At 43.8% G+C, this 22,952-nt stretch overlaps 1 protein-coding gene across 9 annotated transcripts in view; it reads right to left on the bottom strand.

Annotated features, from left to right (window-relative positions):
* Window positions 1–196: 196 nt before the first annotated feature.
* lyst (lysosomal trafficking regulator) overlaps window positions 197–22,952 on the bottom strand; it is a 53,695-nt gene continuing 30,939 nt past the window's right edge. For 6 of the 9 annotated variants that reach the window (XM_069538156.1, XM_069538157.1, XM_069538159.1 and 3 more), the window contains 41 exons: window positions 22,263–22,879; window positions 21,976–22,149; window positions 21,717–21,877; window positions 20,578–20,768; window positions 19,790–20,035; window positions 19,227–19,400; window positions 18,349–18,498; window positions 17,513–17,650; window positions 17,239–17,437; window positions 17,019–17,147; window positions 15,658–16,285; window positions 14,896–15,076; window positions 14,162–14,331; window positions 13,838–14,068; window positions 13,504–13,670; window positions 12,703–12,855; window positions 11,840–12,031; window positions 11,511–11,722; window positions 11,214–11,423; window positions 10,725–10,901; window positions 10,530–10,606; window positions 10,226–10,414; window positions 9,516–9,661; window positions 9,338–9,434; window positions 9,132–9,193; window positions 8,874–8,929; window positions 8,631–8,783; window positions 7,498–7,742; window positions 6,457–6,523; window positions 6,217–6,373; window positions 5,576–5,716; window positions 5,252–5,469; window positions 4,937–5,167; window positions 4,625–4,814; window positions 4,400–4,536; window positions 3,703–3,801; window positions 3,144–3,283; window positions 2,948–3,045; window positions 2,672–2,828; window positions 2,517–2,588; window positions 197–2,431 (listed from right to left, as the gene is read on the bottom strand). In XM_069538156.1, coding sequence (XP_069394257.1) covers window positions 2,293–2,431; window positions 2,517–2,588; window positions 2,672–2,828; window positions 2,948–3,045; window positions 3,144–3,283; window positions 3,703–3,801; window positions 4,400–4,536; window positions 4,625–4,814; window positions 4,937–5,167; window positions 5,252–5,469; window positions 5,576–5,716; window positions 6,217–6,373; window positions 6,457–6,523; window positions 7,498–7,742; window positions 8,631–8,783; window positions 8,874–8,929; window positions 9,132–9,193; window positions 9,338–9,434; window positions 9,516–9,661; window positions 10,226–10,414; window positions 10,530–10,606; window positions 10,725–10,901; window positions 11,214–11,423; window positions 11,511–11,722; window positions 11,840–12,031; window positions 12,703–12,855; window positions 13,504–13,670; window positions 13,838–14,068; window positions 14,162–14,331; window positions 14,896–15,076; window positions 15,658–16,285; window positions 17,019–17,147; window positions 17,239–17,437; window positions 17,513–17,650; window positions 18,349–18,498; window positions 19,227–19,400; window positions 19,790–20,035; window positions 20,578–20,768; window positions 21,717–21,877; window positions 21,976–22,149; window positions 22,263–22,879 — 7,371 coding nt within the window. In that variant the 3' untranslated portion in view covers window positions 197–2,292. The remainder of the gene's footprint in view (window positions 2,432–2,516; window positions 2,589–2,671; window positions 2,829–2,947; window positions 3,046–3,143; window positions 3,284–3,702; window positions 3,802–4,399; window positions 4,537–4,624; window positions 4,815–4,936; window positions 5,168–5,251; window positions 5,470–5,575; window positions 5,717–6,216; window positions 6,374–6,456; window positions 6,524–7,497; window positions 7,743–8,630; window positions 8,784–8,873; window positions 8,930–9,131; window positions 9,194–9,337; window positions 9,435–9,515; window positions 9,662–10,225; window positions 10,415–10,529; window positions 10,607–10,724; window positions 10,902–11,213; window positions 11,424–11,510; window positions 11,723–11,839; window positions 12,032–12,702; window positions 12,856–13,503; window positions 13,671–13,837; window positions 14,069–14,161; window positions 14,332–14,895; window positions 15,077–15,657; window positions 16,286–17,018; window positions 17,148–17,238; window positions 17,438–17,512; window positions 17,651–18,348; window positions 18,499–19,226; window positions 19,401–19,789; window positions 20,036–20,577; window positions 20,769–21,716; window positions 21,878–21,975; window positions 22,150–22,262; window positions 22,880–22,952) is intronic. The other 3 variants (XM_069538162.1, XM_069538164.1, XM_069538163.1) reach the window with 2 other exon arrangements.

The following is a 22,952-nucleotide window of genomic DNA, read 5'->3' as shown; positions in this document are numbered from 1 at the left end:
CGGATGATGGGTCGCAGCCATAACAACAAGGAAATTTGCATCCAGATCAAAAATAATTAAAAAAAACTCAGATTTATTCATAATCAGTATTCTGAATACTCAAAACAATAATTTAGGCTGTGTCATCTTAGTTTCTTCTTGCCTTAGAGGTTCCTGAACACACCCCTTTCCAAATAAGGACACAGAAGACAAGATGTAGTAATATTCCTTCAAATATTTATATATATATTTATATATTTATAATATAGTCATCACTTGGTTTGTTCATACACACACATACATATATACAAACAAACAAACAAAATATAATATAGGACCTTTCTTAACCTCGGTTCACAAACTCGCACAACCAGCCCAAAGAGGTCGATCACACAACACAATATATAAGCAAAACTAAGACAATGATCTTAAATTATGCATAGCTTAAGTTATCAACTGAAAAATATTTCCTTCTGTCAGAATGCACAAAAACACATTTCTCACGTTTCCTCTCGGATTTTTTGCCATTTTCTCAAAGAACAAACACAAAAAACAAATCATGTTCTCACAAATGAATGTTAAAGAGAAAAAAAATACTTTTAAAAATGACACGGAGGAAATGTATGTACACGTGCGAGCATGAAAACAAAGTAAACAAACGCAGTAACGTCAAGTCGCAGTAACACCGACAAAGATTGAGTGAGCAGAGGAAAAAACATCAAAACAACCAAAGGAACGACGCCAGGACACGATAAGAAATATTCCCTTTCTCCAACAAAAGAGTGAAAAGTAAGACGTGACTTCCCAATAGAAGGCTCACTGCAGTCACCACAAAGGCAAAACAAGTAGTTTCACAGCTGCGGAACAAACCTCTGGCTTTTCCTCCCATGAATCTTTATCAACAAAAATGACCTATTGCATGTTTATGTCTGATATTGCTTCCTTGATTTATTAGTGGAATTTAACCAAAGTTCATATTAAGACCACAGGTCATTGGCTCACCTTGAATTAGATGGTAGTTTAAAAAGAAAAGTGCTGCGACTACCATCTGACACATAATGAATGACAAACTGAAAGTGCGGGTTGAGTGGGAATGTAAAGAATAGCTGCATGGATCCAAAGAAATGTTTGGTCGATTGGTTCTCACACTGATCAGTGTAGTGTGTAAGATTCTGAAATCAGCTGTAAACCTCATCAGTGTCAGAAACTCCGGTCCCAGCCTCCCATCTGCTGCAAACTTTCTTTAATGCTGCACAGGTACCGAGCATCAGTGAGTGCAAGGGCACGTTCAGGATACTCCTCTCTGCTGATGTTTGTTAATCACTCTCTTAGAATCTCAGCGAGCTCAATGAAGTAGTGAAAGGTTTTAGTGCATTTTAGCAGCAGAAAGTAAAACACGAGGGAAGCAAAGAAGGAAAGATGAGCCGCCACAGTGATTCTAAAAAATAAATCAATATCAATAGTTCTCAATGCAAAAGGACAGTTCAGCTGAGGCAGGCATTAATAACAAAGTATCATGACAGCAAATGTCACACAGTCAAGGTCAGTGTCATCCCAGCATGCAGAAGTAGGACAGAACATCCAACACAAGGTGCGCTTCATTCCCCCACATCCCTCCACTGAGCTCAGATACACAGGGATGTGGGGCGGTGACACTACAGCTCAGACTTGAGTGGAGCGGACAGCCCCTCAGAGTGGCGTCTCACTCCCACAGAGCGGGTCGTGTCCCGGTGACAGACAGACGCGAGGATGGGCTCCCTGCCTCCCTCCAGACTGCTGCAGCGTCTGTGGGACACTGTCAGACGTCACGCTGTCAGACGTCACGCTGCGGGAGATCGGAGCGGCAAAGAAATGAGAGACAGGGGGTCTTCACACTTCGGGACTGGTTTTGGCCAGACGATAGCAGCTTACCAAGAAGTCAACATTACACAAGGATCCTTGCACAACAGAATCTCAACAGTCGGAAACAAAAGAATGAGAAGACTAAACAAACTAAACATACGCTCAGAAATGAGTTTCATGTGTCTGTTGCAGCCGCAGACAAATGTTCATCAACCCCCCACGACATTCCACTTCAGTATGTTTATAAATATATATTTATATACATATAATACTATTTTATATAATCATTTCTTAATGCTGGGAGTAGAGTTTGCTCAGCTGGGGATGGCTTTAGTTCAAAGTCAAGGAGGGATCAGGGAGGTTGATGCCATGCTGACAAGTCCTCCCCCGAGGAAGGGGAGAATGAGGAGAAGGAGGAGGAGGGTGCCTCTCTTGCTGAGAACTGGACAGGGGTAAACGTCAGACACGCCGTCAGCCTGCGGCGTAGCTGCTCAGAAAGGAGTAGAACATAGGCAGCTTCATGCGCTGCTGGTCCCGTCGACACCACGCCATCACTGTCCCCTCGTTGTTGGCAGTGTAGAGGTGGTGTCCGTCACACGAGTACGTCAGGCTGAGGCACACAGGAGAAGACGTCATCATCAGTGTTCCCCACAGAGTCAGAATATTAACAAGTGGTACATTAGCTGCACTGTTACCTGATGATGGGTTTGCTTGACTTGGGAAAGGTGATCTCTCTCACTGGTTTTAAATCCCAGGTGCTCCACAATCTGAACATGAAAACACACCAGTGACTAAATCAGTTTGTTGAAAAAACACATTAACATAAAAAAAAAAAAGAGTTTCTGTTCACCTGACGACACCATTCTTCAGCCCGCCAGCGATGACGTTCACAGACACGCCCTCCGGCTGGTTGGAGAAGGCCACGGAGCAGATGATCTCTCTGCAGTGGACGTGACCAATCAGGTCGCCGTTCACCGTCCACAGACGCAGGTCGCTGCCACCGCCAACTGGATCCAAAAAAAACCAAGAGTCATGATTACCACCAAAGCAGGGCCACAGCACGAGTCGATATTCACAGAGATGTCATACAATGAACGCTATAGTTCTAAAGTGGGACATTCCTCACCCGAGTCACAAACTGTTGCGATGTCACCTGTGGTCTCGCTGGCGGAGACGGCGGTCACCGGGCTTTTGTGGCCTGTGAGACTTTGTACATAACAAAGTCTGAAGAAAAGAAAAAAACCCACATCTTTGAATTAGATTTCTCTTCAAACAAACAAAAGATAAGATTGATGTATATCTCACTTCATACACACACTGACCTGTTGAGGTCCCAAAGGATGCATGTGCCGTCTTTGCTGACACTGATGAGGATGCTGTACGGTTTGCAGACAAACAGGCTGGTGACCTCCCCTGTGTGTCCGTACAGGTGAACCTGAGATTCCACCTCCATCTCTGATGGCTACGTAAAGACATTATGCAAATCCAGACATATATTAGAGAACATGTACAGAGGACAAACAGAGCTGAATACTTTCATGTGACCATTTCCAAATAGGATTTTCTGATCAGATCAGTTGCTACTGAAACATGGTTCAGGAGCAGAGAAACAGCAAATGTAGAGTGTTGGTGGGGACCAATGAAAGTCTGAAAACCTCTGATGACTGAACTCTCAGACCCCTAATCCCACTTGTGGGCTCAGTGGAAAATGGGTTTCAAGGGCAACTGTGATGTGACTAATGAAGGCGGGTGGTTGAGCACAGCGAAGCTGTCTAAAGTGGGGGAGAGGAGGGTAGGGGGATAATGAGAGGTGGGCGGGTGGAGTGAGGGCGTCGATGTGTTGGCGGAAGGTTAGAGGGAGACATCACCATGGAAACCTACCGTGGTGCTGGTGAAGCGGTTGCTGTAGGCGGTGATGACTCCACACTTGCTACCTGTAAATAGCTGGCAGCCATCGGGCACCCAGGCACAGCTGGTCACCTGGAGAGAGAGAGAGAGAGAGAGAGACATGGTAAGGAATGAGAGACCTGAAAGCTTATTGGTTAATCCCATCGACTGTAAAGATGGTCTATGCATCTCCACTTTCTATAAATGAAGCAGGAATGTCCCAGCTACTAATGCCATCATATTGCAAATTTGGTCACAAGGTCTCACCAATACAGGTGCTTGACCAATCATGAGTCATTCTCAGCTGTCAATCATGTCATCAAATAACCAATTTAATATATGTTGCACACTTAAATGTGTTTTCTGAGCTGTGAACTAAATTATATCTACACTTGATCATGGCTCAAACCGTCTTAGACCTTTCAGGACAAACGATGTAAAGTCAACTGTTTGGAGCGTCTGTACGTCATGATATTCATATATATTTTCAAAATTATATTGAAACTAAAGTTTCAAAGAGGTGGGGTTTATGACCTATAGTGTAGCCAGCCAACAGGTGCCGACTTTTTGGCCTTACTCGGCCGGGGAGCAGTCATGTCGTCTATCTTTATCAACATCTAAACATTCTATGGTTTATCCTCAGTGTAGATTTGTATGTTTTCTTTCTCTTGATGTTCTCTGAGCTTCTCACCTGGTGAAGTTGTGAACACTGTATAAAGTTGATAGGTGGTTCACTCTGTTTGCTCTTCAGTCTCAATATATTGTCGGAGTAGCCCCAACTCAAGATGGCCGACCACTGGATGTCTGTGCTGTGCATGCTCCGAACACCTGCAGAGGAAAGGGCGCAGAATAGACAGAGTGAGTGGGACGTCCTCTAAATCCATTCTGTCTCGTGGCTGAGTGGTGGGCTTCCTACCTTGCTCTTTGCTGTAAATCATCATGAGGCAGAACTTGCAAGAGAGCCCGCAGATAGCTCGCGTTGGCAGCGCCAGCAGGGATCCGAACCTCTCCCCGTGTGGCTGACTGAAGCACACCACTGGGTCTGGAGCTGAGGGCGAGCCCACGTACTCACCCCACTTCAGACCTTTGATCCACGGCAGTGGGCTCTGTGGGGGTGGGAGGAGGAAACGCCAGGTGAGCAGCAGATCATTTCATAGATGACGAATTGAATAACATCTTGCTCAGTGCACAGCAGGCTGCTAGAATCACTACCACTACAGTAGATTACCGGGCACACTATTTCCTTGGCCTGTTCTCTGGTTTCTCTGAAGGCCAGCTGAACCAGGAGTCCCATGGCAGCTGGCAGCTCCCCATCCATTATGAGTTTGGAGCTGGCCCTGCTGACATGAGAGCCGTTGAAGAGCTGTCTGGGTGTCTGTCCATACGTCTTGATCATCGTCTCCAGGGCCCGACGCTGCACTGGGTCTTCTACAGCCGACACGTCCATGCCAAAATATGTCTGTGAAAAGTGATGTGAAACTGTAAGCAACAACGATATTTTCCTAATAATTCAAAGTGAACACAGTGATTATCAGCTTCTTACAGCAGGGTGGAAGACATTGATGGCCTGGACAGCAGCTTTGCCTTTCTGCTTGAGCCCGAACACCAAGTCGATCCACTGGCACAGCATCTGGGAGACCTGGTCGGACTCTAGCGCCTGTCGGTGGATCAGGATGAACAGACGCGGATCGTTGCGAGCCCAGGGTGGCAAATTCACGTGATTCACCCTCTCTCCGTTCTGACGTACCCCAAAATCAAAACCTGTGCAGGCAAAAATGTTTTAACAATCATTAGCAGCAATGAAAAATGTATAAAGGGATAAAAAAAGAAGTAATTAGGATCAAAGGTATAGCAGAAGAATAATTACCCTCTCTGTTGACAAGGAATTCTGGGAGGTAGAAAAACTCTGGGATGAGCTCTTTGACATCAGTCATGGACTCGTAGGAAGACAGTCGCCACGTGGTGTTCATGGAGTGAAACGTTCGGTCCGGGATATCAAAGCTCTGGTCTGAGTACAGCCAAAGACAATCTAATTACAGATTCAACTCACTGATTGAAAAGATCCCCTTTCATGACCATAGACGCCTCGTCTGCTGAATACATTTACAATCACACAAAAAGATGCCTCGGAGATCAGAGCACAGAGGCGATTGAATGGAAAAAAGAATTAACACATACGGAAGGAATAAAAAAGAGAAGGAGAACAGAGGAAAGTACAGAGGTGAAGTAATCTTTAATGGCTGTTGCGGCTACATGATGCTCGGTTCCAGCATCTCAGCACTAAAAGCCTGAGCGTCCACTAAGATGGAGATGTCATTTTAATGTAGACAGGTAAAAGCTTCATGGAACTGTATGATAAATATCTCCTGTTACACACTGTCAGTCAGTTAACACTTACACTGCTTGTTGAAAATAAAATCAATACAGCTGCAGAATCCAGACGTTCTTGCCAAATTTAGCTGAAGATTTTCTTCTATGACTTGTAGCGAACATTAACGTGTGACTCACCCTGGTACGCCAGGAACATCTTGGTAAATGGTGGCATTCGGACCAGGAAGTGCAGCACAGTGCCGCTGTTGGAGTAGTGAGAGCCATAGTGGTACGGCTGAACAGGAGGCATGGGGTCATCCTCACGTATACCCTTCTTGTACTCCTCCTCCAAGTACTGTAGAACAAGTACATGTGTCAGTGTGGGTTCTTATAGTGAAACATAAACTACACATGCTCAAAGTGAATGCAGGGCCTTACCTTGTAGTTGTCCACGTAACGATCCTCTTTTTCTTTTGACTGGACTGCGATGGGTTTGTTCAAATTCCTGCACAACGACAACATTGGAAGCAAAGCACTAATGAACTATGATCTTCTAAAGTGGCAAATGACATAAGCTGCATCTCAATTCAGGGGCTGCATCTTTCAGAAGACCTAGTCTACCCAGCCCACGAAGGAGGCGGTCTTCGTGGGCTGGGTAGACCAAACTGAAATGAGACTGTCTGGTCTACAGAGGCTTTCCATGATTGGCTTCACCAGCCTATCCCGTCAGTATTGCTGTTGCCTAGCAACAGAGATGAAGCTGGACACAATGAAGAATTCTTATGAATGCCCCTTAGTTTATTACATCTGTACCATCAGCTGTTTGATTGAGTTGAAGGATGATACATGGTCTAGAGTAATTTAGGCTCTACACACACACACACACACACACACACACACACACACACACACACACACACACACACACACACACACACACACACACACACACACACACACACACACACACACACACAAAGGATCTACTTGAGTGCCTCGTCACATAAATAAAATCACTCAGATCCAACCTAACAAATGATCTAACTTTTCTGGCCACACACCTGCGCTGCAATAACCAAGTGGGTACTGGCGGGTTCACGGTGCACAGCTGCCGAGCTAGCGTCTAACAATACCCTGTTTTTTAAACATCACTGAATTGTAGCATCAACCACATGTGAGCAGTTTAGGGATCTGTCAGCTGTTGCTACTGGAAATAATTTGATTTAAACTCTCCCCCCTGAACTACATGAGTCATCTATATGAACATCGCTTACATTCCATGCAATCCACCACCACAGGTAAATCTATTAGCAATGTCTGCTCTGATTATTGTGATAGGTTGCAATAACTCTGAGAAAACCTGCCAGCAGAGTCATATCTAATCATCTAAAGACAGAGGAGGTACAAATATGTATTACAATGCTTAAGACACTCCACTCATAAAGCATGGGATATAATAACCAGTAACACAGCTCTGACCTGTAGATGTTTGGGTCCTGCAAGTCGAGTGTCTCACTGGTGTAATCTCGCAGGATAAAGGGGAACACAGGGTACTGCATGAGGTCATTGAAGGAGCGCCCTGCGTGCTTGTTCAGATGTGTGAGATACTCAAAGTTAGAGATCTGACCGGAGCCCCACAGCTGTGTGAGGGCCGTGATGTTTCCGTGTTCCAACAGGTTGGGCAGATCAGAGGTCAGGATGTTGTGGTAGACGTCGTCACGGAACTAACACAAGAACAAAGAGAACCATGAGATTATTTCCAACAGTATAGTGGCCAGACTGGAATTTAACATTGGAAAAGTATTCATTTGCATATATAATCTGATTGATAAAACCTGCTGCGTCTCTGTCTTTCTTATACCACTGAAATAATGAGCATGGTGCCTTAAAAACGTTTTATTCATTTAAAACCAAACCAAGTCAAAGAAAATAAATGCACAAATGCCCCAACAGTCGGCATGCTGATTACAATTCTTCCTGAGGGGCACACTAATGTTTGGACAAATAACCAAAGCATTATCTGAAGTAAACAGAAAATGGAAATATCATCTTGTTAATTGTCTGCATAGGAAATACCTGCTGGAAATCCCTGATGTGTATAAAACTTAGTTGTCCTACCATAGTGTCCCATTTAGTATCTAAATTAAAGTTGTGCAAAATAATAATAGTTTTTATGGCACCGTATCTTATCATCATCGTGTTTAATTCCTGGCACAGACTTTACAGCTCGACAGACATCAGGAACAGAATAACAAAAAGGCAATTCAACAATTATCTCTCAAAGCAAATGTTTTTTCAAGCCGCATTTTTTCTTTATATGTCTTCTACTTTGAGCATCAGTGGCTCTTTCATCTCGTTATTTTTATCACAGTGCATCCTGTGTGAATTCATTTTCATATTCAAATGAAACATTGATTTAATTTTCCTGCAGAGATCTGCTGGGTAGAGTTATTGATAATAAATGGAATCAGTTCTTTGCAATAATAAAATAAAACTTTTTTGAGTAAACAGGCAAAAGGATTTACTGTATCCCCGTCACGAGCTATGTTTGCATCCATTTCAGCATTTCTTTCTTATATTTTCATTCCATGTGACTTGTGTTTTTGACGTACCTTGGTGGTGTCGAAGGCTAACAGCAGGGTCCTGCCATTAGTGAGGAATATCTCCACCGCATTGTCTCTCAGCTGCCACCAGCGCTTGTGCACCTCTTTGATCTCCTCATACGTCCAGGAAAAAGAAGGTGCCTCCGTCTCCCCGTGAAGACTCTGTTCAAACACAAAGGTTTGAGTCTTCACGTAACACAGTGCCACCCCTTTGGCAGAAGGAAAAGCCTACACAGTTAAGTCTGTCTTTACCTGGTTGTCATGAGCATCAGCGGCATTGTCCTCCACAAAGTACATCCCAGATTTTCCTGTGACACAGCGCAGAGTGTTTGAGATTTGGTGTCTTAAGAAGAAGACAAACACAAGCTTCCCACACTGAATAAGTGACAAACACTGAGGGCAGAGAATTGTGCTCAAGTGGCTCAGAAAAAGTGCATTATTCCCTGTGCCTTTTTGACCTCCTGAGTATATTATGCATGGAGCAGCTGCGAGCGGCGGTCAGTAACTTACCCAGAAGTAGCTCCCCTGCTGTCTCTCTGGAGGGGGCGACGCTGATGCACCGCCTGGTGAATCTAATGACAAAAAGATATTCCTCAAACAAGACATTCACCATCTGAATAAAACATGACCATCTCTTAATGTGTCTTCTTCGGATCATCCAGAGATGGATGTGATGTTTAATTAAGGCTTAAAGACAGAGAGGGAGAAAGTTATACCTGATGGGCTCACTGGTGGCTTTGTCTTTGACAGTGGAGGAGAAGGAGGAGTGAGTCTTATCCTCAAACAGGAAGGACAGCGGTGGCTTCATAGTATCTGAAGAAGATGAAGGTCAGATTAAGGTAGACAAACACATAGTTGCTTAGACAGAATTTTGCCATGAAAGGGAGTATCCACCTTCAGGTTTGCGTCTGTCTTTGAGAAGATATTTGTTGGGGATGGTAAGGTAGCATCTCTGTAGCCGTCGTCGCTCCCGGTTCGGCCCCTCAGTGGGATCCAACTGCCAGGATGTTGGGTAGGATGTCTGGTCATACCACACCGCTCTGAAACAGACCATTACAGCTGTCTCAAACACTTTGTCTACTCATATCTGGTCATGTAGTGCCACCAGCAGATTAAAATGTTGAAATTTGAAAACATTAACATGCTAAACTAAGATGGTGAAGATGCAAATTGTTATACCTGATTAATAGCATAAACAACATTTTACTATTGTCAGTATGTTAGCATTTAGCTGTAATCTCTGTTTTAGTACAAGCTAACAGGGCTGCTATTGTGGCTGTAGAATCTAAAACCCGGCTACATCCCCACCTCTGGATGTACATTTATAAAAGTGTAGATCAAAATGTTTGCGTGACTTGATCGTCTTATAAATTTTACTTTCTTCTTCTTCATCTTTCTGGTCCTCTGCATGACTGAGTGAATCTTTTATAATATTCCAAATTATTTATTCAAACAAACTACAGCAAAACTGCTGACCATTAAAATGTCATTAAAATTGAAATGAAATAAGCAGGAGGATAATTATCATCACTACAGAAGCAATTTCTTTGTTGCTTTTTCCGATATTGTGTTAGCCAACGTGAGAAAGACATTTCTGTGCATACCGGTCATGCGTGAGTTGTTGCACCAGCTCCTGCCAGTGGCGGCTGGCGCTAAGGTCCGTCTTGTAGAGTCCCCTGATGTGCTGGATGACTTTCTTCCTCTCCATGCCTTGACGCAGAGACACATTCTGAGTGATATCAGCTGCAATCTTGGAAATGTCCTTGGACTTTCCATCAAGCCTCTGAATAAGACTGCAGAAGAATAAGAAAAAACAGAGTTAACATAAGAGAAGAACAAAGACATGATTCTTTGCACCATTTTCTTGCTCTTAACAAAATTTGACATCAGAAAAAAACCCAGACTCACTTCCTCTGAGTGTTTGCCATTTTCTTTTCCCACGCCACTTTGCTTGTTTTCTCTTCGGTTTCATACTTAATTTTTTCCTGTGTGAATAAAGACACAAGAAACCAAGTTGTTGGCATATATTTTTCTGAAAGGTTGAGCTTTGCATTTACGGACAAAATGTAACAACCCTTTAACAATGGTCAGTTTAGGACTTACTTCTTTTATGGCCCTGAGCAAGTCTTGTTTGTGTGGAGCATTGGGGGGGATGCAACGATGGCCACAAAGCTTGAGCGAGGTCATGAACACACCCACGGCATTCTGCTCATCTTTGGTGAGGCTGTCCTTGTGATCATGCAGCATCTCATACAGATAAAGCGACAACTTCGGTCCATGCTGAGTGAAGCAGAGAGAGGGGGAGAGCAAAGGAAAGGACAGATTAAAAATTAATTTGTGACTAAAGAAAATCACACAGTGATGGACAGGAGAGAAGCCTTACACAGGTAGCTGACCTTCAACAAAGCCTCAGAGGAGGAAGCAGAGTGAAAAAGTAAAGATGCTTGTTTTGAGAAACAAGGCCTTTGCATTTGAAAACTACTGGATAACTAGTCTGTATGAATAAAAATGTCTAAGAATGACCACAATTATATAATTTTTAGGTTTAATACTTTGCAGGGGAATTTAATGATGCATTTCCTTCACACTCACCTCTAGACCCGGGCTGAGACTCTCCTTGAGGATATCCAAATGTCTAGGATCAAACACAAAGTCCAGCGTCTCCTTCCTGTCACACAGGGGAAGTGTGGGGCTGAGTGTGTGCACCAGCAGGCGGCCAATTTGGACCCGAAAGGTGTCCCGACACGACCACAGGATCCTTTGCCACTGCTGATGTGGGGCTCCTCCCCGACCTGTGCTGCCCTGTAAGATCATGATCGCCAATGTACAGTCTCACAATTAAATTTTCCCTTGATATGTGAAAAGGCTTCTCTGTGAGTTGTGTCCTACCAGGCTGATTTTGATCCCATCCATCATGAGTTTGAGGACGTCTTTCTGAAAGCTCTTCTTGCTGGCCGGTGGCAGAATGAAGGGAGTAGGAGAGTGCGGGACAGAGGCGGAGCCACTCTCGTCATGTGGTTGATCACCTGGCTCTGGTGTGAAAAGCTGTTGGTCTGGGGAGTCTGGGATATTCAGCAGGTCAAACAAGTCCTGACTCACATCTGAAATAAGAGACACATTCAAACAGAACAGGGATTATACAGCAGGTTCAGTTTATGCTCATTTTAAGTGAAGGAGATAATGAGGATTAGAATAGATAGGTGGGAGAAGTTTTTCACCATGGTAAATGAGTCTGTTCACAGCAAGAACAACAAGCCTCTGCAGCCGCTGGACGAACTCTGTCTCGCTAGCACGAATTGGGTTTTCCTGGCTCATCCTCCTCTGCATCATCTGGTTGAGCTCATCGCTGGCTACTGAGCGCATCCGCATCAGGAGGGAGTCAGTCTGTGCCAGAGAGAACCGACGGCGGCCTGCAAGCACAACACTGGTATGAGCTCAGCAGTAAGAACATGGTACGCAATTTGTTAGTAATATCACACATTCATTTTTCTTTTCAAGTTGAGAGTAAAGTTGTGCAAATGTCTCATGTATGATTGAAAACAGGGAAGATTATAAAGATTCACTGATCAAAATGCCATCTGTGCTGAAATGCTTAACAGTGATTTAATTAAGCATTCAAAGCATGCACACACAAACGCACCAGTAGCACACGAGGGTACTGGGCATATTAATTCCACCAAGGTGAGTTTGGGGTGGAAAAGAGTGAGTTCACTGCAAAATTGGGAAACATGCCCCATGGCAGAGGGGATGTTCTCCGCTGCAGACCGCAGTCTCAGCTACCTGCGTCACAGTGGAGCATGTAGGATGGAGCTCCTGAGGGGGAGGGGAGGGGGGAGTCCTGGGACAGGAAGCTGAAGGGAGGGGACAGGGGGATCTGGCCATAGGAGCAGTAGTGCTGTCTGGGGATGCGGGGGATAATGGAGTCTTTCATGGCAATGGAACCTTCAGATCGGGATGAGGAACAGACAGGTGAGAGCGGAGCAGTGAAAAACACATGGTGGTCATTTGGACCTCGACACTCAGGATGAGACAAACACTGCAAAGCGTATTTCTACTGCAGGATCAGTGTGAAGACACTCACCTGCAATGCTCTTGCGCTTCTGATAGATGGCATGATGTGGAGAGCTCGATGAATTAACTGAGCTGCTCAGCTTCTGAGGTTCCTGATTGGCTGTCGTCTTAATAAACTCTATGGCAGACTGAAGGACGCGGAACTGCAATGCTACGGCCATCTCTGGGAAAAAAACAAGAGACAGTGAACTTTGCAGTAAAGAGAGTATAGTACAGTGCGTTCACGGCAACAACTGAGATGAACAGCTCTTTGTGCAGCAGCTGTGGTGCAGCTTCTGGGTTCTGTGGACTGAGTCCTGCAGTCGGTCTTCACTCAATTACTGTAGGTCAGCTTTACAGTTTTAGAAAGAAAGCTGCAACATTACCACAGGCCAAGCAAACAGCCCATTCCAAACAGGCAGGTATAGAACAGACACTGCACCAGTAATTACAAAAATGACAAACTAGCAAAAATAAAGGGTGCCACATGCAGAAGACGTACAGATCACAGAATGTTTATAACAGATCGGAAAACTGTAAAGAAATAAGAGCTAATGGGGACGAAATGGGAGAGATATTTTTCAAAGACCAAGTTCACAAATTAGAGAAAATCATTTAGTGGGAAGATGAAGATGTGAGATAGTTCTTCAATTATATTTTTTCTCAAATGAGCTCCCACTCTGCAGTTAGATAATGAAGAGACAACGCTGTTAATTTCTGCAGCAGAGCTTGACAGCTTCACATCATCCAGAACTGCAGAGCGAAGAAGATGACAAAACTGATGTAATTTGCATTTTGCACATGTATTAAATTTCAGAACACTAGTCCTCACCCTGTGTGCGACGCATCTTGCTGGTTTGCATGAAACCCAACAAGGTAATGAGGTCTTCGATGATGCGGAAGTACTGGGACCCTGAGGAGCTGCAGGAGTGGATCGTCACAGCCACTAACAGCTGCTGGATGTCACACACCAAGAGCTTGTAGTCATTCAGGGGAATACTGTAAAGGAAGAACAACCAAAACAATAAAACACAAAGCAGAGGAAGTATGCACCACCAGACCAATGAACAGTGAAAGGATTAATGATTCAAATCACAGTTAAAAAGCTCAAGACCATGAACCATGAAGGTGTCTTAATGAATCATCCTCTGTTCTGGCAGTCGTACCTGTTCTCCATGCCATTGAGGGTGGAGAGGGTGTTAAAGAGCACGTAGAGCAGTCCGTGGTCGAGCAGGATGTCAGCCAGCTTAGGGCATGCGTTGAGAAGCTGCAGCAGCATACACAAGATGTTGTGCACCAGGGAGTTCTCATACAGAGAGTTCTCAATAAGGCCCAAGACAGGGATTATACAGCGTTTTCTGAAGGGAGAGATATTTTCCATTTCCTCCAGGTCCAAACTGGAAGCAACACAGATAAGAAAAATATGTTAGAACGTGAACAAAAGAGGATGTTATGGTATTATGACAAGTGTGTGATTCTCCTTGACTGACTCTTCCTCCAGGCCCACAGGCCGTCCAAATAGCATCTCCAGGAAGCATTCAAGAAGCCCCTGGCTGCCCTGGTGGATGTACAGCTGGTTGGCCAGCAGTGAGAAACCATGGTTCTTCAGAAATTTCTCCTTCTGCTCCTTGAGAGCTCGGCTGAAGTAGGCATCCAACAGCTGGAGGAGAGTGGTGAGAATTAGATTAGAAGAGAACAGTTTTAACACTCAGCAAAGGAGACGTCACTTTGATTTTTATCCACCTCTCCTGCATTAAATAGTGTTCACACTCATCTCTGATGTGATTATTAAAAGTGCAGTATTAAATCTTCAATTAAAAAAATTAACTCATTTTTGATAACCTATTCATTTTAATACCGAGAGTTAAATCCGAAGATTGCTACCACTAGCATGTCTGTTTGATACGTATGAAGCTACAGTTTTGAGCTGATTAGCTTTGCATAAAGACAGGAAACCGGTGGAAACAGCTAACAAGGCTCCGTTCAAAGTTCGCCTCTGATCTTTGAGCTTGCACATCAGTTTCACTTGCTGTGAGACCTTTGAGAGAAATGTGTTAGCTAAAAGCTTTAAATGTAAAACAAATGTGTACATGTCACTTTTTGTCACCAAAGTGGGTAAAAACATAATAGCATTGTAAGTGTAGTAAACGGGACTCCTGTTGGTAAATGCGATGAGCCTGCTTTACTTGTGTATGAGATTCATCAGAGAGGATCCTGTACCAACCTTCATGACTCCTTGCTGTATGAGCGGTGACGAGTGGTTGACCAGAACGATGAGAGCCTCGGGCTGGATGAGTTTGTCCATCACCTCCTCGAGCATGAGATCAGGCAACAGCAGCAAGACGCCCCTCAGAAGATCATAGAGTCCACAGCAGATCAGCACCAGGCAGTCCTCAGTACTGGACCTAAAAGACACACAGTTTAGATTTCTGTTGAATTGCTGTGCTCTCGAAATGTAGTGTTAAATGTTGTACATATATTCTATTTTTAGGTTACAGAGGAGGCTACATTTTGTACAATGTTAACTGATATGAGCATCTCTCACAACAAAACACACACCAACCATGAATTTAGATTAGAACTGTTATTTTTTTCCTTGACTGCTTGAAATTTAACAACAAATGAAGGCAGATTTCCTACTTTCAGACAGCTCAGTCCAACACAAAGATGAGAAAACAGGATTACAATGAACAAATCTCTTTTTTAATTTCCAATCTGCCTAAGCCTTCAGTGAGCTTGTTAAGTAAACTGAGGGTGTCACTTCAAATCATTTTCAAATTTCAGTAGGCTGAAGACTGTAAGCCCCTTATCAGGCTTTCTTTAGTGAAGAAAACTTGTGGTTAAAGTACTGAACAACAAAAAACACTCACAATCAGCTTGACTAAGATAGTAAAAATACAATGTCATAATTTGTGATTAAATTAAAGGTTCATTTAACACATGGACATGTTTTTACACCATTTTACAGACTACAATGGCAGCGTACCTGTCATTGGACTCTGTCTTGCTCTGGGCCCTCTCATAGCCAGGGGAGTAAGTGTAGCTCTCCCAGTCTTCAGGCATGGAGCCTCGGTCGGCCGCACTGGGCCATCGGCCAATAGCCAACGAACCGTTAGGAGCTGGGAAGGCCAGGCCCAGACTAGCCAGGTTGCTGTGGCTCCTCTGGAAGGACTGAATCCCTTTCAGACTGTCAGGACGCCGCGGTGCCTCGTCACTGGCCCAGTCAAACCTGTCTTCAGACTCCGCCACCCCCACGCTTCCCTCTGCCAGGCTGTCCACCTCTGCCGCCTCATCCCGCTCCTCCTCCACGCTGATGGAGGGCGTGCGCAGGGCTCCCCCCTCACCTATTTCCTTAGAGTCGCAGATTGTCTTGGCTGATTCACAGCTGCTCAGTAGCTGCTCGTCACAGCCTCCAGCCTTCTTGAGCGTCTCTGTGCTGCCCCGAGCCTGCTGAGTGGCCAAAGAGACCCTGTCACCTTCGCTGGCCTCATTTGAGCTAGTGTGTCCGAGTCGAGGTGTCAGCAGCGGGGAGGTATATGGAGAAGGCGCCAGACTGGGTGGGCGTAACGAATGATCATCACCTTCATGTTCAGGGGAAGGAGCATGGTGATGGCCTGGAAAACACAACAAAATGTAAACCTGATGAATAACACGTTGTGGCAGAGCAAAGGTATGGCTGTTCATTGTCAATATTTTACATTTAACAGCAGAGAAACAGGAAAAAAAAAATCTCATGTGAACAAGGTTAGTGCAAGAAATTTCGGTTCTTTTATATTTTTAATCTCATAATTGTATTGTTTGGCAGCAAATCTATTTCATTTATATAGCCATTTCCCAAAGTTGTAAAGTGCTTTGCAAGAAATAAAAATAATTCAATTTAAAAAGCAAGATTATGATGACAAAAGGGGCGTATGAGTGTAAAACTGAGTAGAACAATAAAACCTTAGGGAAAAGAAGAAAAAGGGCACAGTTAGAAAGATATATAGGATGTATAACCAAGAGGGGTTCTGTAAGAAGAATTGTTATGAGCACCAGTTAGATTACATCTCAGTAAAAGTGGAGGATGATGGGAGGGAGTTTCACAAACGCACATAACGATGTAATGCTCATGCATCAGCTTTTTTCCCAGAACTAATGGTGTTTACATTATGTACTTAAACTAAAACTCTGATGACTGTAATTCATCATAGAGATGAGCTGATACAGCACTAAACATATTAAACAAATTTCCCTTGTTAGAGGCACATGCACTCATAAAAGCATTGCTGATCTCTCCATTTCTAATTTCATTCTGAGCAACAGAGCGTGTGCTCTACGTTCAGGGTTACACAGCTGAGGGAACCGCACCTTCGCCGTGAGCGTCAGTGAAGACAGTCGGGGAGAGTGACACCACAGAGCTGCTGGCAGACTTCCCTCCGCTGTTGGAGTGTCTCAGGTACATAATGGACTGCACCTTCTCCTGGTACAGCTTCCCGTCTGACAAACAGAGACATCAAAAGAGCTCAGTGCATTAAATTAATGGAACTTTAATGCAGAGATGCGGCTTTCAGCTGCACCGATTCCTCACCCATGTGCAGTGAGAAGTAGAAGCTGGATGGAGTGTGGCAGACGTAGGTGTTGGTAGGGGGGTGAACAGCCAGCAGGAAGTTGTAGATCAGTTTGAGCAGGTCCATATCTGGAGGTGACCCAAGCACTTCCTGGATGATTTTGACGAATGACAAACAGACTTCCTGTGGGATGGCAGTCAGATGCTCGTCCCGGTGCTCCTTAAGACAAACACAATATTGTTATTAATAGCTCTTGAAGATAGAGGGCACAGCGGATTTGTGATGGTGACCTACCTGTAGCACCTGGCAGGTGAGCAGGAAGCGATGCACAACTTCAGCCTTCAGAAACTGGCGGATGTTGAAAACCTGATGAGGGTGGTGTACCCTGATGAGGATTTCTAAGGCAGCGAGCAGCGTTTCCCACACTCCGCACTGACAGAAACAACAGTGAATAACAAGAAAAACCTGGTTCAACATCTAATGGTGGAGTTGAGCGTACCATCGCTCCTCGTCACAGTAGAACTGTGCTGCACAGAATGAAATGTCAAAGGTCTCATTATTTTTGCTTCTTTGATTTTTAAAATATTTTATCATTGTGTGACAAATTATTAACTAATAATAACTAATTACTGTTTACGAAGCTTTAATGAATTGATAGCAGTCCACTTGTGGTTCCTCCCCTTTGTGTTTGCTAGTTTAAACCGATTTGCTGTTTTAAATTCTAGTTGTTTTTTTTTTAAGAAGAAGAAACACAGTTAAATCTAAAATAGATGAGCCTGCGACTGAGAGTAGCTCCTGTGGTGTATGAATTTATTACTATCTCATCATTTGATGATCATGTTTTGAGCTTTCTGTGTCCCATTAGTAGTTTACAGACGTTGGGTGAAACAAGATTTGTCTGAAATCCATAATTATTATATATTGTGGGGTTAGATAAAACTGGCAGAAACTGCATGTTCATGAGAAAACAACAAATGACCAGATCTTGACCAAGCAACATTTGAAATGTATTGATGTTACAGAGTACCAGTTTGTATTTGGATTTATGACCATGCCATTTATTTCTATTTGTCTTCATTATGATAAAAACTTTATGATAATCCCTAATCTGGAGTGATGTGTGTGTCTACCTCGGCCTTGGCCCAGATCTTCCAGTCCAACAGGACGTCTGAGAGAAGCCTGATGTCCTGCACCACAGCGATGGAGTCGGTGTCCAAACGAAACTGCCCATCATCCCCCAGGATCAGAATGGGTCCACTGCAACACCCATCTAGCAGAGTCTACAGAGACATAATGTGGCAGCCACATTAGAAATACAGCCACTTCTACAGTCTACATGCAGTGTTCTGTTCCTTCTAATCAGGTAAATTAAACACTTTGATAATCACTATCTCTGCAGAAACTACCCTCAATGTGATTTTTTTGGGCTTATCACTCTGTCAAAAACCAATACCAGTTACTCCCAGAGTGTCCCGGTTTGTATCGATCAAAATCCATCATTTGTGACCAGCTTCACTGCAGTGATCATAAATCTTGCAGTCCTTTGGGTCGCTGGTATTCTCAGGTATGACAGAAATCTGCAGACTTACACACAGTTAGTTACATTATTTATTGACTGATGACGGAATTCGGTTACAGTTCATTTTCCTGAGTTTTCAGTAGTATAAATAGAAAAGTAAAGTGTCTGATACACTCATTAGCCAGTTCTGTTCAACACTGAATGTGTTTGGAAGCCTGAAGTGACCCAGGCAATCAGGAGGTGCTGTGTGACTCTGCAGAAGCTCAGTGTTTGATCAACTGAGACAGAATCCATTTCAGCACACAGCTATCACACAGCTCAATTACAGACACAGCCAGAGGGTCAAGTAACAGCGGGGTCACAGACACCGGAGTGTGGGGCCAGATCCGATTCACACCGAAAAACAAGCGCTGGTGAATATGTTTTACCGCACACATCAGCAGAGGTTGTGGGAACAGAAGACAGCAAAGAGTTCAAGGTGTGACTCACTTTCAGCATATGATATCCCACGATGCATTTGGACTTTATGAGGACCTGGTGGATCATAGAGTAACCATGGTAACAGTCCATTTCGTGGATACGGTGTTGGTTGAACTTGGACAGAGACAGCAGCACCTGCAGGGCCAGAGCCTGGGTCTTCTCACAGTCACACAGCTCCACAGTCTGGATGCCACACAACCCAAGATGAGAGGCCGAAAGAAAATGAACGAAATCAAACTAAGTTATACATATAAAAAGTTACCAATGTAAGTCTGCTGATGCATTTACTGTATGTGTTGCTTCTTACATTCATTTCCACTGTTCCTGCTACACTTATACTGTTCTCACAAAAGCACCAAAGAGACTATTATGAACCTTTGTCTTTAAAAGTGACATTAAACTAAAATCTCTTTAACAAATGCAACAACCAGATAGAAATTGACATAATATTTTATGTCATATTTTCATCATAAACCCTGTTAAGACCTGGTATTTACATACATTAATATCATGACAACTGGAAATCCCAACGTCTAATTCTAGAGCTCTATAAAAGATACAGCTCATCCCACCTGTGCAAAGAGGAAGACGAAATTTCCTGTTCCTCCAATCCAATGTAGGACGCTCTGCAGGCCTTTGGTTTCGATGGGGAGCAGAGCCCTGAGAGAGTTGGGCTCCAGGGAAACACTCTGCACCTCTTTGGAGCTGAAGGGGCGCTGGGTGACCACTGTCTTGGCCTGACCCTTCAGTCTGATTACAGGCTCGTAGATAGTGTAGACTCTGGGGCTGCCAGGGGCATACACCACTGCCAAGCTCTCCTGTGGACAAACACAATTCACATGATTACATCATCTTAAGTCATATCTAACGGATCCTTCTGTTTAAATAAGTCACCCAAATAGCCTCGAGCACGGGTTAACAGAGAGATGTTATAAAAATGTAAAGAGGAAATCATTCATTATTCTTGTCTTACCTTCTTCTTTTCTTTATCAGCAGAGCAATTATCAGCAAAGCTATTAGCATTTAATGGGAGTAAAACTATTTTCAGTTTGACTGAAATAGCTGCTGCTAAACTGTAATAGCTTTTTCCACTGGGGAAGAATTACTTCCTACTGTGGAGTATCATTGATGACAACTAATTGGAACTGAACATTACTCATACACTGTGAAATGACACTATAAATGAGATATAGGGAGGATTTGCTATGCTTACATAGCACTTGAATCACAAAGTACAATAACAGGTTTTAACAGCAGCGTCAATCTGCATTTTATCAGAAATTGGCTAAAAGATGAAACAATGCACACAATAAAACTTTTCTTTGTCTCTTTCATATGTGACTTTTGTGTTCTGACATACCACCAAAGATGTTGTGTCCACATCCTTGTTCTTCATAAGGATCTCTCGCACATGGTCACACTTCAGCCCTTCCTGAGTGACAAACTTGGAGAATGACCCACTGGGCTTGCCGTATTTGCAGGGCATGATCGAGGTAAGGTCAGGCCCACGGGTGTACAGGTAGAAGGCTTCCTCAGATCCTATTCTAGACCCTGAAATACACAGACAGGAACATTACAAAAACCTGAAAATATAATTTTATAGATTTTTTTTATCCAGACATCTGGAGCTCACTGTTAAACCTTAAATGTGTAACATTGGCTGTTAGAGATCTCTCAATCAAAACAACAAATAACCAAACACCTAATTTGATTATGATGGAATCAGCGTGGAATCATGGGAGTTGACATCTTCACCACTTCACCACAATTACCGAAAAATGTGTGAATGATGTGAAGGTGACCAAAATGAAATGTTCCGTCACCCTAAATTAATTTGGAATTTCTCTTGGTTTGAACATCCTTGGAAATATTTTCGATAATGTAAGCACACAACAAAATATATAACAGGTCTACAGTTATGTTAGATAAATCTTTAAAGAATATCTGCAATACATCTTGTATCAGGTAGCCAGAAAAGTGAACCAAAATGTAATCGTTCGTCTCTGCTTCATCCATCCACCATGTTTAGAGCAAACTGTTATTGCAATATTTTAGTCGTGCTGACAAATAAACAAATATGGCTGAAAACAACTTCTTTATAACATATGATGCAATGCACAGTGAGACCCTTGAGGCACTATGCTGCACATTAATGTCTTATTTCTTCTTTCATGGATCAGAAACCTGCGATGAATTCCAACTACAGCGGAGACGCTAAAGCTAGTGTAAAGGCATCAGTTTGGTTCACAGGTTGGGATCGCCTGAGACACAAGCCATTCACAGCCAATTAGAGGCAACAAGAGAAGTATTCAGTAAGCCTCCCAAGAGAATTTATGGAATTTGCAGCATGCCAAACATCACACCAGCTACAGCCTTTTACAGCCACCAGATTGGATACACTTTTGGTCAACGTACCACTAGTGAGCACAGAAGAACGGAAATTGATTAAAACGTGCATGGAGCGTAAGAAGATAAGATAGGAGTTAACAGGAGTCCTACCGTTGAAGAGAAGCACAGTGCCCATGCTCCAGCGTCCACCCTGCCTCAACAGCTCCTCACAGGATGTGGCACAGTGGCCCAACATGCAGAAGGTTTTGTTGCTGTCAGATGATAAACTCGACTTTCTAGGTAGTGTGTAGTCCAAAGAAACCTCACAATTCCTAGAGAGGAGAGCACATTTAAGTTAAGTTATTAATCACCAATTTGCTTGAAAACAAACTGATAGCCTCTTACTGTTGATATTAAACATGTTCCTCACCTGATGCCACACACCCAAACAACCACTCGGCCATGGATGTTCTTCTTGCCCTCGGGCTGCTGGGTGTACGTGAGGCCGAGGTGCTGCCACTGGCCCGGCCTGAGCAGCCCCTCAGCAGAGTCTGCCTGCGCCAGTAGCCCAGCTTTTATCTCATCATTTGGGTCTATACAAATTCTGAAGGAATAGCAGATTATGATACTTAAAGGTCAATGAAGTGTGAATACTTAAAAGCTAGTAACCCATTCTTCTCTCTCATATTTGAGGTTGTGGTCTTCATTGCAGCTCACCTGAATGTTAGAGAACCTGTGGAGAAGTCAGCCCACACTTGAAGCATCAGTGCCTTAGAGCCCATGGACAGAATATGAATGAGGCCTTCTTCTACTAATCGTGTCCCAGCCTGAGAGCAGCCGTGGAGCGACTCAGCTGCAGGAGGGTTACTCTCTTCTGGAAAACAATGTGAGAAGAATCTCAAAACTAGTTCAATTTTATGGTCATCAGGCAAACAAGCTTCTTGGTGAAGTATCTGTTTCTCACCCTTGTCTTTGTCCCTGTCCTTCTCCTCCTGCTCTGCTACCCTCAGCCACATGGAGGCGCTGAAACCACTGGCCATATGAGGCCAGCAGTTCTGCCCTACTAAGGGCAAGTGGAGAGGAGCGATGTGCCAGGGAGAGGAACGGACATGGCTGGGTCGGTGTTCGGCATCCCCTTCTCTGCGCCCAGGAGAGAGTTTCCCCTTCCAGAGCAAACCAACACTTTTTCCAACAGCAGCACCGTTTTGTCTGGAGCTGGGGGGCACCCCGCCTGGCGTCGAAGCCCCAAGGATTATTGGAAAGGTCAGAAAGTGGAGTGGTTCCATATTCACATTGGCTTCAACAACTTGCAGGATACCCTTCAGTAAAATCTCCTGGCAATAAAAGAAAGTAAATGATCAATGAGAGGAGCATTTGATCAGTTTTAGATATGAAAAAGGAAAAACT

Source organism: Paralichthys olivaceus, chromosome 14 (assembly GCF_024713975.1).
Source record: "Paralichthys olivaceus isolate ysfri-2021 chromosome 14, ASM2471397v2, whole genome shotgun sequence".
Classification (NCBI taxonomy): Eukaryota; Metazoa; Chordata; class Actinopteri; order Pleuronectiformes; family Paralichthyidae; genus Paralichthys; species Paralichthys olivaceus.
This window is presented reverse-complemented; position numbering and strand designations above follow the sequence as displayed.